Here is an 11623-nt window from a genome sequence, read left to right on the forward strand (position 1 = left end):
AAGCCACAAACGAAGACATCGAATTAATGATTTGTGTTGTCGATAATAGCCTTGTGATTGGAATCTTAACTAAATATAGGCTTTTTTTTGCTTCTACATTTTAAAATAAGGCAACATAACGCATCAAGGAGAAAATAATCCCGCTTATGCTTTATTTATCTCTGAGTCATCACACATTATTGAACACGTACAAAATGGTTTAAAAATGATAATATAGGCTTTAGCACAACAACCGATATAGTCCAACGATCACAGAGCTTGCAATATGGGTTGGAAGAAGGCAGGCGACGGTCTGACTACATCATAAATAGTTTTCTGAAATGTAGATTAGAACAATATTTGGAAACCCACAAACCCTGATACATCACGAGTCACGACAAACACTCGTCCCCAGCCCAGCCCAGCCCAACACATACTATTGGTCATATACAGTATAGGCTATATTTCATATTTTACAAATTGAATGTAAACTATAGAGTACGGTCACCACCAGACTGGTTATTTTGAGAGAGTATAAACATTACTTTAAATTCATATTTTAATAGAGGATATCTCGTTGTCGTCGTTTGTCTCCGGAGCTACATTCCTCCAATAGGTTTTCCGCGGAGTTCCTTCCCGTCGTCTTTCTGAGGGGCAGCAGTTCCCTCAGCGATCTCGTCTTTCATCTGTATCTCCGTGGGCTTCTCCAACGCCTCCATGGAGGTTTCTGCATCTCTCTTCGCCGGAGTGCTCTTTTCAACGTCTGCTTGGTCGAAGTAATCTTTCATTGCCTGTTCGTACAACTCATAGGGAAACTGTCCGTTTGCCTGAGACTGAGTGTCGCGCTTGGTGATGGAGTTTGGATACCGTGTTAGTATTTTGGCGGCCAGAAACACCTCGTCTTCATCTACTTCGTCGTCTTCGTCGTCGTCGGACTGTCTTTTCAGTGGCATCTTGTTAAGCTCAGATAGAAATAAGTTTTCCCGTCGGCCTGAAGACGATGGAGTTTTTGCTGGGGCAGGCGGCGCTTTAGCCACAGCCGGGACGGGGGGTGCAGGAACTCTGGCCGGGGCAGCGACGGGTTTGAGCGGTCTCCTCACGGGATATTCATTGCTGATGGTCTCTACGCCGATGATGTTCAAAAAGTCCTCTCTGTCCATGTCCTCGGGTGCAGGTTTAACTGGTAGCCTCCGGCTGTAATAACGGACCCTCGGCTTGTTGGTCCTGTAGCGGGGTGTATCTTGGGGCTGACGGTCCAGTTTCCTCATCTCTTCTGTGATCAGCATGTCAATGAGCTCGTTCGGGGGGATATGGAGCTTCAGTGACATCTCCAGGAGTTCATTCAGCGTTCGGGGATCGACCAGAGAGGGGCGGATCAGTCTTTTTTTGTTATCCCTCTTCTGGCTCTGGTCACTCATCTCGAGGATCTTCAACAGGTAGTAATCCACCAGTTTCGTATCGTCATCGGGATGGTCGTCCTGAGTAGCCCGGCGTTGAATGCCTTCTCCCTCGATCTCCTCTTGTTCGTCTGAGGTCTCCCCCAGCCCTCGGTCGAATTCTTCGTGGCTCCCGTTGACCACCTCCTCCGTCTCCACCTTCTCCTCCATGGGAACCCACTCCTCACCGCCGGCCACGTCCTCGTAGGCCAGGTTCCTCAAACTGAACATGTCTTCGTCATCATCGTCGTCGTCCTGGAACACGTCTCTCTTTTGGCCGGTGGTGGTGGACATGCGGCCCAGCTCGTCGAAGATGGAGCGCAGATTGGCAAGGCTTTGAGGGGTATACTGCTCCTCCAGGTCTTCAGTGGCCCGCTTGTACGCGTCGCGATTCTCCTCGTCTTCGAACATCAGCGGGTACTTTTTGTGAGGCCTAGGGAAGTTGCCGTAGTCCGCAGGTGCGCTTACGGGCTTGCCTGTGTCATCTGAGTGGTGCCTGTGCGCGCGGTGGTCGTTAACGGGTACGACCGGAGCTGGTTTGGAGTCTCGACCGGCTTGGTCTTGAAGGGTCCTGAGCAGGGCTCGCACTAGCTGCTCTGCCGGCATGTCCTGTTTTTGAGCGGGTGGGGATACTTGTCGGTCTCGCGCGCCCTCGTCCTGGAGCGAGGCCAGCTGGAGCAAAACGCGGAACTTTTCCACTTCGTCGTAGTCGGTTGTGGGTTCCTCACGTCCCCCGTCCTTGCGCTGCTTTAGGCTTTCAATATACTCAAGGGCTTTGATCATGTCGGAACTGGGTGGGAGGTAGGCAGCAGGGCGCCTTTCCTCATCTTCTCCGCCCCGGAGCCTGTGGTAGCGGGGGAGAGACGCACCCTGGACGGCGCACATATGGAGGAGAAAGGCAACAAGGACCATAACTCCACCCGTGGAGAATTTGGGGTGTGACAACACCATGATATCACCTTGACAAAGAGAAAGAGACAGAAGGGTAAAACCTCACACAGTGCCTTTACCTGGTTGTTTCTTATCATAGGCTACCCACGTAGCATACATTGCATACATTTAATTCAGTATGGCAAATGAATAAATAAAAAGCTTCAGCCAATCTATTATTGCAGGCTAGTGGATGGAGCCTATTTCAGCTCTAGGATGAGTCACCCTCGTTGTCAGGGCAACCTCTGACTTCAGGTTATTGACTTCGTTCAGATCAAAATAAAACGAAATAGCCTACCCAAAATATAGGCTACATCATCCATTCACCTTTTTAGGTAGGCTATTCGTGGTAAGTAGGCAATATTGCTTTGTTGTTTAGGTTCATTAAACCCCAATTCGAAGGCTGACAGGATAAGATCAAATAATTTGATCAAATCTCCGTTCGACAAACAGAAAGACAAAGCCAAATGTATAAACATAATTATCCTTGGTTATTAAAAAACTGCTAAGCTCTCTTCAATTCATTTCTTACCTTTGGCAAACAGCTCAGATGGCAGCAGTGAATGTATACAGCATTTCGCTACTATTAGTTCTTCATCGAGCGCGGTTGTTCCTGTTCTGTTTTCAGCACTTGGACAACTCCCCGCGATATAAGAGGCAACACCTGACCCGCGCGTCATCACAGCACATATACGCAATCACCAGCCTGGAAATCCATAATAAATGATTTAGGCGTTAAGAAATGACATGTTAAGGTGGCCTATAAGGTCTCCTATAAATAGATCTAGCTGTCTGCAGCAGCTGTATTAATTTATGTAAAGTGGAGTTTTTGTCTGTTTGTGATTTTTTTTCTTCAATTGGTCTATAATGTTTGCATAGCTTCATCTTGTAATTTACAATCCACATTTTTCGTTTAGATGTGTGTGATTAATAGCCTATATGATTTCCAGAGGAATAGACTAAATGTGATTCTGTATGACACGCTAAGAACACCCCATAAAGTTGAAGACATTTTGCATGTTATTATTTACTCTATTAAGCCTACCACAAGAGAGGTAAACAGTCTGTTTTAAAACAACGATCTGTAAAAAAAGAAAAATCTCCGCCTAATTGATACCGGGAGCTGGAGGGTTAAACCCACCATCGATGACTCACGCGCCAAACCCATCACACGCGCTTGCAGCAGAATCGCTGTCGCAGTTGTCTCCTCTCCGCGGAGATATGAGCCTATGATAAACGACTCTACCTATATGGGCACAGCTCCCGCGGTTTGCACCCCACGCAGTTCATTCAGAATGTCTATTGATCAAGTTGCCCGTCAAATTAGGGTGGTCCTGACGCAGGTTAAAACCAAAGCACGGGCATGACCGAGCGATAACGGTGACCTGAGTGTCGAAACAGGCGACCCATAACCTACTAAGCACTGGATAAATAGCTTGAGCTGGTATTGGACAAGACACTGGTAGTCTACATAGGCCTCTTTGATGTTTGCAAAGACATTCGTTTTGGAGGTTTCAAAGTGAGCCCTCATCACAGCTAAGGCTCTGACTCCAAACAGCCGTCTCGTGCTTTGCTAAAACACCATACATTTACCCCTTTCTCACACCTGAAGTATGCGTACAGACAAGACAAATATCTGGCCTTCCCACTACAGACCTTCAATCCCACCAATCAGCTAAAGCTTCAACACACCCCATCCCCAAGTGTTCTTACATTTCAACATTTTACCCTTGTGTCCTCTTTCCTTATCTCCCCCAGAATACTAAGCTTGTGCGGATCCCACTTAATCTGGCCCCCGGCCCTCTGACGTGGGTGTCCATATCCACGCAGATACGGAGACGCCCTTCTTTTGTGTTATTGGAGGCGTTTTTCTTTAACGCGGCGTCAGCTGACTGCACACCAGGGAGATGAGCGAGGAGAGAGCTTGTTGACGCAGGAGATGGATCCATTTGCTTGCGGCTCCAGTGTGCGTGTGCGTGTGCGTGCGTGTCTGTGTTGAGAGATATGTTTGAGTGGTGCTGGCGTTCGCCCCCCCTCCCCCCCACCTCCCTCCTGTTGTTCTGACATCAGTCCGTTCATTCATAAAAAAACCGCTCTCTTCCTGGGGGTGTGGCTGCACTCAGGGCAGGGTTGGAGATGTTATTGTGGTGTAGGTCGCCAAAAGGTTTAGAGGCTAGTGATTAAATGACAGTGACTACATGGTTATACTAGTTGGGATACTGTGAAAGGAAACAACAAGCTAGGGCTTCGATTGTACTGTCCAAACATAATAGTGATGTGTGTGTGTAACAACACAGAAGATGGCGTGTGAAGCTTGATTGTTCGATGTTGTGCTTGTCATCCCTCAGCATCTCACAAGTTGTTTGGTGTGTGTGTGTGTGTGTGAGAGAGAGAGAGAGACATGAGCATGAATTGGAACAGATGAGGCAGATTGCGAGTGTGTGTGGGAGGGAGTGCTCATCTTGGGATTTTGCAACACTTTGACTACGTCTGTTCTAGAACCAGGGGAGAAGGAGCCTAAAAATGGATCCTGATGAAGACAGAAATAAACATGTTTACGTGCCGTGAAAAATAATACAGACACGGCTCCTCCTCTGAAAGCGCTGCCAAAAGTAGTGTGGTGACAGCAGAAACTAAGTATACCAGGAATGTACCTGGAAGATCCTTTGTGTGTGCTTGTATGTGTGTATGGGTGCGTTTGCTGTCATCCACAGGCTACTACATCTCGTCCTTGGGCAACAAAGCGTTGCCATCACAACCCTCCGAAGACTGGTCATGACGGAAGATCAGATGGCTGAACAACTGACGGCCTTGTGAACCATTCAATTCCGACACACAGACACACAGACACACACACAGTTTATTGTTTATATTATATCTCCCTCCAGGGGCGATTCTAGGATCAGACCTTTAGGGGGGCTCAGCCCCCAATGAGAATGTGACATGAATACAGTGCCTTGCCAAAGTGCTAAACCCCCTTGCTAATAAATCCCTAATTTCACTGCATAACGATTAATTCATCAAATGATAATAAACAATAAAAAAAATTAATTTTATTATTATTATTTTTACGGGTGCTGAGATGAAATTTAGGGGTGCTTGAGCTCCCCTAAAAAGGGTCTAAAATCACCAATGTCTCACTCTCTCACAAATTCTCTATCTCTCTCACTTTCTCTGTCATGCTCTCTCACTTTCTGTCTAATTCCTCTTTTTCACTGTTCAACTGTCAGACACTGAACGTTCTTAGTGTGTGTGTGTGTGTGTGTGGGTGTGTATGATGTGCACCAGCCCAGTCTTTGCAGCAGATGTGACCCCCTGTTGAAACTTGAACTGGGAGTAAATTAGCAAAATTAATGAATGTGAATTAAACATGCTCACATTCCGATAATGATAACAGTCTCTACAGAGACCACAGTATATTAGATAGATATAAATGAATGGTCTCTGTTTTTCTCTTCATCTGGTTGCGCCTGACTGGATCCTTTCATAACCTCCTCCTCTTCTGCCCTTCTCCTCCGTCTTTCTAAAGCCACTGCAGTTATTGAGATTGAAAGGTAAAGTTTACTGGCTCATCAGTCAGCAGAGGTGCCTGTCAAATCCAAGTATGATGTGTGTGCACGTGTTTTTGTTTTTCTCATCGGTCACACTCGTTCTTCTTGTTTTGACGTCAGCACCTGGACTTGAGGCTTTCATAAGCGTGAGGTGCTGTGGTAGCAGTAGGATTGTTTTGTTGAGAAAAATATAGACCTTGATGCTATCAGGCTCTATTCAACTATGCTGCTTTTTATTGAATGAAATGACGGAAGGAGTTAGAGAGTGGTAGAAACAGCGAGACTGTGTGTGTGTGTGTGTGTGTGTGTGTGTGTGTGTTAGAGAGACAGACAGGAAAAGAGAAATGAGTGGGCTGACAGTACTCTTCTCACACCTTCCTTTTATGTCCTCCCTCTCATGAACCTTCTACCCTCCTGTCCGTCCTCTCATCCTTCTATCCCGTCTCCCCCACACTGGGTCTGTGCAGCATGACTCCAGCCCCCCCCCCCCACCCACCACGGCCAAACGAGGAATGAAGGACGGCAACCGTCTGTTGTCATGGTTCACCCTCTTTGGAACCAAGGTATCCATGGTGATACCTCTGCTCACCCTTCTACCTCTCGCACCCCCCCCCCCCCCTTCCTCTGTCTCCCTCTGTGTTTCTGTCCTTCCATAACACCTACCAATCTCCTGATCTGCCCCGCTCTAGTCACAGAGAGTCTCGTTTTTCTTCCATTTTCCGCTCTCCTGCTCATCGTCTCTCCATGTCCCCCCCCCGATCTGCGTTTCTCTCTGTCTCTGTCCTCTGTCTCCCTCCATCCACATTGTTGTACTCCCCATCTCAGGTGGGGGCTGATGAGCTCCGCCAATGAGGTGATGAGTCGAGAAATACGCAGACATGGAGGAGGGTCGTGAGGTTCGAGGGGATGGTGGAGGAAAGAAGAGGTGTGTGTGTGTGTGTGTGGTGGAGGGGTCAGAGAGAAGAGGAGGGAGTGTGAGAATGGGGGAGAGAACAGGATAGGACAGAGAGGGGGAAAGGTTAGGGTGGAGGAGATGGAACAGAGAGATACTTATTATCTCTGTCATGAATAATGAGTCCCATACTCTTGGTCACCCTTCTCATTAAAAAGTGACAGTACAGTAAAAGGCCACCAGAATGCTTGTGACAATGTGAGGGCACATGGCAGATCTACAGTCGATGGTTCCCTCCCCACCCAAACTAGCAGTCTAATGTCTCTCTTTCTCTTGGTAGTCTGATCTGTCTTGATCTCTCTCCTTCCCTCTTTCTTCAGGTTGAGCCGTTTCGACAGCTCCCCTCCCTCTCTCCTCCTTCCGGGCCAGTCGTCCCGCGCATTGGTTTTGGTATTTATTCCCCCCTCTTTTCTATCCTTCTCGCCGTTTCTTTTCCTTCTCATCCACCTGTTTTCCACCTGACTCTGTGGTATCTCACAGACTTGACTCGCCACCTTGTCTGTGTCTTTGTGTCTAGCATCCCCCCTTCTCTCTATACCTCCTCTCCCCCTTCTCTCTATACCTCCTCTCCCCCTTCTCTCTATACCTCCTCTCCCCCTTCTCTCTATACCTCCTCTCCCCCTTCTCTCTATACCTCCTCTCCCCCTTCTCTCTATACCTCCTCTCCCCCTTCTCTCTATACCTCCTCTCCCCCCTTCTCTCTATACCTCCTCTCCCCCTTCTCTCTATACCTCCTCTCCCCCTTCTCTCTATACTTCCTCTCCCCCCTTCTCTCTATACCTCCTCTCCCCCTTCTCTCTATACCTCCTCTCCCCCCTTCTCTCTATACCTCCTCTCCCCCCTTCTCTCTATACCTCCTCTCCCCCTTGTCTCTATACCTCCTCTCCCCCTTCTCTCTATACTTCCTCTCCCCCTTCTCTCTATACTTCCTCTCCCCCTTCTCTCTATACCTCCTCTCCCCCTTCTCTCTATACCTCCTCTCCCCCTTCTCTCTATACCTCCTCTCCCCCCTTCTCTCTATACCTCCTCTCCCCCCTTCTCTCTATACCTCCTCTCCCCCTTCTCTCTATACCTCCTCTCCCCCCTTCTCTCTATACCTCCTCTCCCCCTTCTCTCTATACCTCCTCTCCCCCTTCTCTCTATACCTCCTCTCCCCCCTTCTCTCTATACCTCCTCTCCCCCCTTCTCTCTATACCTCCTCTCCCCCTTCTCTCTATACCTCCTCTCCCCCTTGTCTCTATACCTCCTCTCCCCCTTCTCTCTATACCTCCTCTCCCCCCTTCTCTCTATACCTCCTCTCCCCCCTTCTCTCTATACCTCCTCTCCCCCTTCTCTCTATACCTCCTCTCCCCCCTTGTCTCTATACCTCCTCTCCCCCTTCTCTCTATACCTCCTCTCCCCCTTCTCTCTATACCTCCTCTCCCCCCTTGTCTCTATACCTCCTCTCCCCCTTCTCTCTATACCTCCTCTCCCCCCTTCTCTCTATACCTCCTCTCCCCCTTCTCTCTATACCTCCTCTCCCCCTTCTCTCTATACCTCCTCTCCCCCTTGTCTCTATACCTCCTCTCCCCCTTCTCTCTATACCTCCTCTCCCCCTTCTCTCTATACCTCCTCTCCCCCTTCTCTCTATACCTCCTCTCCCCCTTCTCTCTATACCTCCTCTCCCCCCTTCTCTCTATACCTCCTCTCCCCCTTGTCTCTATACCTCCTCTCCCCCTTGTCTCTATACCTCCTCTCCCCCCTTCTCTCTATACCTCCTCTCCCCCTTCTCTCTATACCTCCTCTCCCCCCTTGTCTCTACACCTCCTCTCCCCCTTCTCTCTATACCTCCTCTCCCCCCTTCTCTCTATACCTCCTCTCCCCCTTCTCTCTACACCTCCTCTCCCCCTTCTCTCTATACCTCCTCTCCCCCTTCTCTCTATACCTCCTCTCCCCCCTTCTCTCTATACCTCCTCTCCCCCTTGTCTCTATACCTCCTCTCCCCCTTGTCTCTATACCTCCTCTCCCCCTTGTCTCTACACCTCCTCTCCCCCTTCTCTCTATACCTCCTCTCCCCCTTCTCTCTATACCTCCTCTCCCCCCTTCTCTCTATACCTCCTCTCCCCCTTGTCTCTATACCTCCTCTCCCCCTTGTCTCTATACCTCCTCTCCCCCTTGTCTCTATACCTCCTCTCCCCCCTTCTCTCTATACCTCCTCTCCCCCTTCTCTCTATACCTCCTCTCCCCCCTTCTCTCTATACCTCCTCTCCCCCTTGTCTCTATACCTCCTCTCCCCCTTGTCTCTATACCTCCTCTCCCCCTTCTCTCTATACCTCCTCTCCCCCTTCTCTCTACACCTCCTCTCCCCCTTCTCTCTATACCTCCTCTCCCCCCTTCTCTCTTCCTCTTCCCCCATCTCTCCCTCCTTTCACTGTTTCTTTCCCTTCTTTCATATTGTGCTGTGGGTGTGTAGATGCATGTGTGTTCACCTTGGTTTTATGTCTGACTCATCCTTGTTAGAGGCACCGGGTGCGTGCGTGCGTGTGTGCGTGAGGGATGCATTGTGACGCACTGCCTCACGTCATCAGGGAGAGAGAGAGGAGGAGTGGGCCACTGTTAACGAAGCTCGAGCTACGAAGCGTTCTTTTCTCACATACTCATATACTGTGGGATGTCTACTCAGTGCCAAAGAATGTCGAGACAGTGACCGTTGGACGACATCCAATCCTTGTCCACACACACACTTTACTGAACCCGTCGACAACATTGGGACCACTGTATGTTCCCTCCATTAGCGGCAGGTTAGGGAAGTGATTATGCATTCAACATGGCTGATATTCATGGTGGGCTTGTGTGGTCTGGTTTGGTCCATTGAAGTTATTCCCCACGCCCTCTGTTTCTCATCCAACAGGGCCATTACACAGCATGAGCTGCAGGGGTGGTCTGTGTGTGTGTGTTTGGTGGATGTGAAATAGTGTTGATCACACCAGTCTCGGACAATGTTGGTGTTATGTAGCTTGTTATTCAGGTTGCCTGCATGTGTATTCGCGAGAGAGTGTGCGCGTGCGACAGACCACAACAAGCAGGCATTGTTGACGTGTGCGCGGGTGCTCGTGTTTGCTGTCCTGTGGGGCTGGGGGGGTTTGAACCGCAGCTGCAGTGGCCACACCCACCCCGTTTGGAGAGGGATGCTATCATGCAGAGATCTCCCAAACAGTCCCTCCCATCCCTTGTCCACCGCTCCTATTTCTCCCTTTCTCTCCGTCTTAGCTGTGCGATGGTGCACCCATGACCGCATCCCAATATGCCCTCCAATGGCTGGATTCCAACCCACACCCCCCTCTCCCCCTCCCCACACACACACTTTCACAGGCTATAAATACCTCGGCGTAGCGGTGAGTCATCGGCCAGTGGTATCGGTCCCCGCTGCGTCTCTCTCGCTCCCCTCCCTCCGTCCCTCCTCCGCCTCTCGGGGTCTATATACCTTCTGTTCCTCCCCCTCTCTCGGTCTCATTACAGACCTGGCACTTACCGCCCACCTTCACCTTCACCCCTGACCGGCGTGGAGCGCAGCCCATCCCAGCCCTAGTCAAGCCTGTCTGCATGGCCCGCTTCACATCCCTGTAGCCAAGTCCCATTCCAATAACACGGCATCTTTTCTGTAACCCAACTCCAATACTGTCTGTTCTCTATGTTGCTTTGGTTTTCGTTCTTTGGTGTTCTTTCTCTGTGAAGAGGGTCGTCTCGTTATGTTCAGTTAGTCTGCCAAATATTTCTCCAGAAGGCTGGCCCTGTCCAACTGACCGGGCAGAGGGCACACTGTAGGTTACCTACTGTCACCTGTAGGTACTGTAAGTCAGGAAAAATGTGATGCCGTGATTAGGTTTGGAGTGTGGAGTGAGGTGTGAACCCAATGTTTTATAGGTATGGTACTTCAGTTGCTCTTCATTGAAGGGCTCAAGGGAAGTGAACCTTTGGAGAAAGGTGGTGTTGTTGTTGTCCATGTAGTCATCAATGCTCCTTTACCCCACAACCAACCTGGAAGACTGGATCGACCTTATTGAAAGTTTCTGTGTAGGCACTCTTGAGGTAAGAGCTGTGTTATTTCAATTGATGTTATATGATGTTACACATGAAGAGATAATGCTGTCAATTTGAGATTTGGACTATTACAGTGCTTTGCGATACCAAATCCATATTTTATGTCAGATTATGCATTGTTGTTCCCGGGATTGCTTTCTCTGTTTTGATGTGCTGGACAGAGAGCCCTATGACTGGTGATATGGATACGTCCTCACTTTGCTGTAGCTTTCCTCTCAATCCTTTGAGTTTCTGTTGGTCACCTGACTGAACCAAGTAATCATGGGAAAGACAACTTTATATCTTTACCTGCCATGCTTTGAACCTGATAAAAATGCACAAGTAGAATATTTGATTTTGAATCGGATTTTGAGGATACCTGAGAAGATTGTTTTGTCTAGAATTGAGTTAGTGAATCATGTTGAGGTTGTTTTAGCTGGCTAGTAAGAAGTTTCAACTGTGTTGAACTTATATTATTACCCAGCTCCAAAAAAAAAAGAAGCTTCATCCCTAATGCTGTCCCCACTAATCCCTATACCCCAGCGCCAATATCCCACCATAGTCCCTTTAACTGAGTCCCCAACCCTATAACCCAGTCTTGCTGAGAAGGCCCAGGGACCTACACACGTTCAGCTCGTTCCTGGCTAAAGTTCCCCATGGTTCCCTAGCTCAGACTGGCGTATGATCAGCCCCCCCCCCCCCCCCCCCAAGTCACC

The 11623-nt window shown here is 49.1% G+C and overlaps 1 protein-coding gene across 1 annotated transcript; it reads right to left on the reverse strand.

Moving 5' to 3' along the window:
- Nucleotides 1-128: 128 nt before the first annotated feature.
- On the reverse strand, nt 129-3108 carry scg2b (secretogranin II b). Its single transcript, XM_084708528.1, has 2 exons — nt 2878-3108; nt 129-2374 (listed from the first exon to the last, which is right to left on the reverse strand). The coding sequence occupies exons 1-2, from the start codon at nt 3023-3025 to the stop codon at nt 579-581; spliced, it is 1944 nt and encodes a 647-aa protein (XP_084564654.1). The 5' UTR covers nt 3026-3108; the 3' UTR covers nt 129-578.
- Nucleotides 3109-11623: the final 8515 nt, after the last annotated feature.

This window comes from Hypomesus nipponensis, chromosome 10 (assembly GCF_054491055.1).
Source record: "Hypomesus nipponensis isolate SF chromosome 10, ASM5449105v1, whole genome shotgun sequence".
Taxonomy (NCBI): Eukaryota; Metazoa; Chordata; class Actinopteri; order Osmeriformes; family Osmeridae; genus Hypomesus; species Hypomesus nipponensis.

Coding starts and splice junctions, on each gene's coding strand:
- scg2b (XM_084708528.1), bottom strand. CDS start 3,025: ATGACGCGCGGGTCAGGTGTTGCCTCTTATATCGCGGGGAGTTGTCCA. Junction 2,375..2,877: donor ATCTGAGCTGTTTGCCAAAG/GTAAGAAATGAA, acceptor CTCTTTGTCAAG/GTGATATCATGGTGTTGTCA.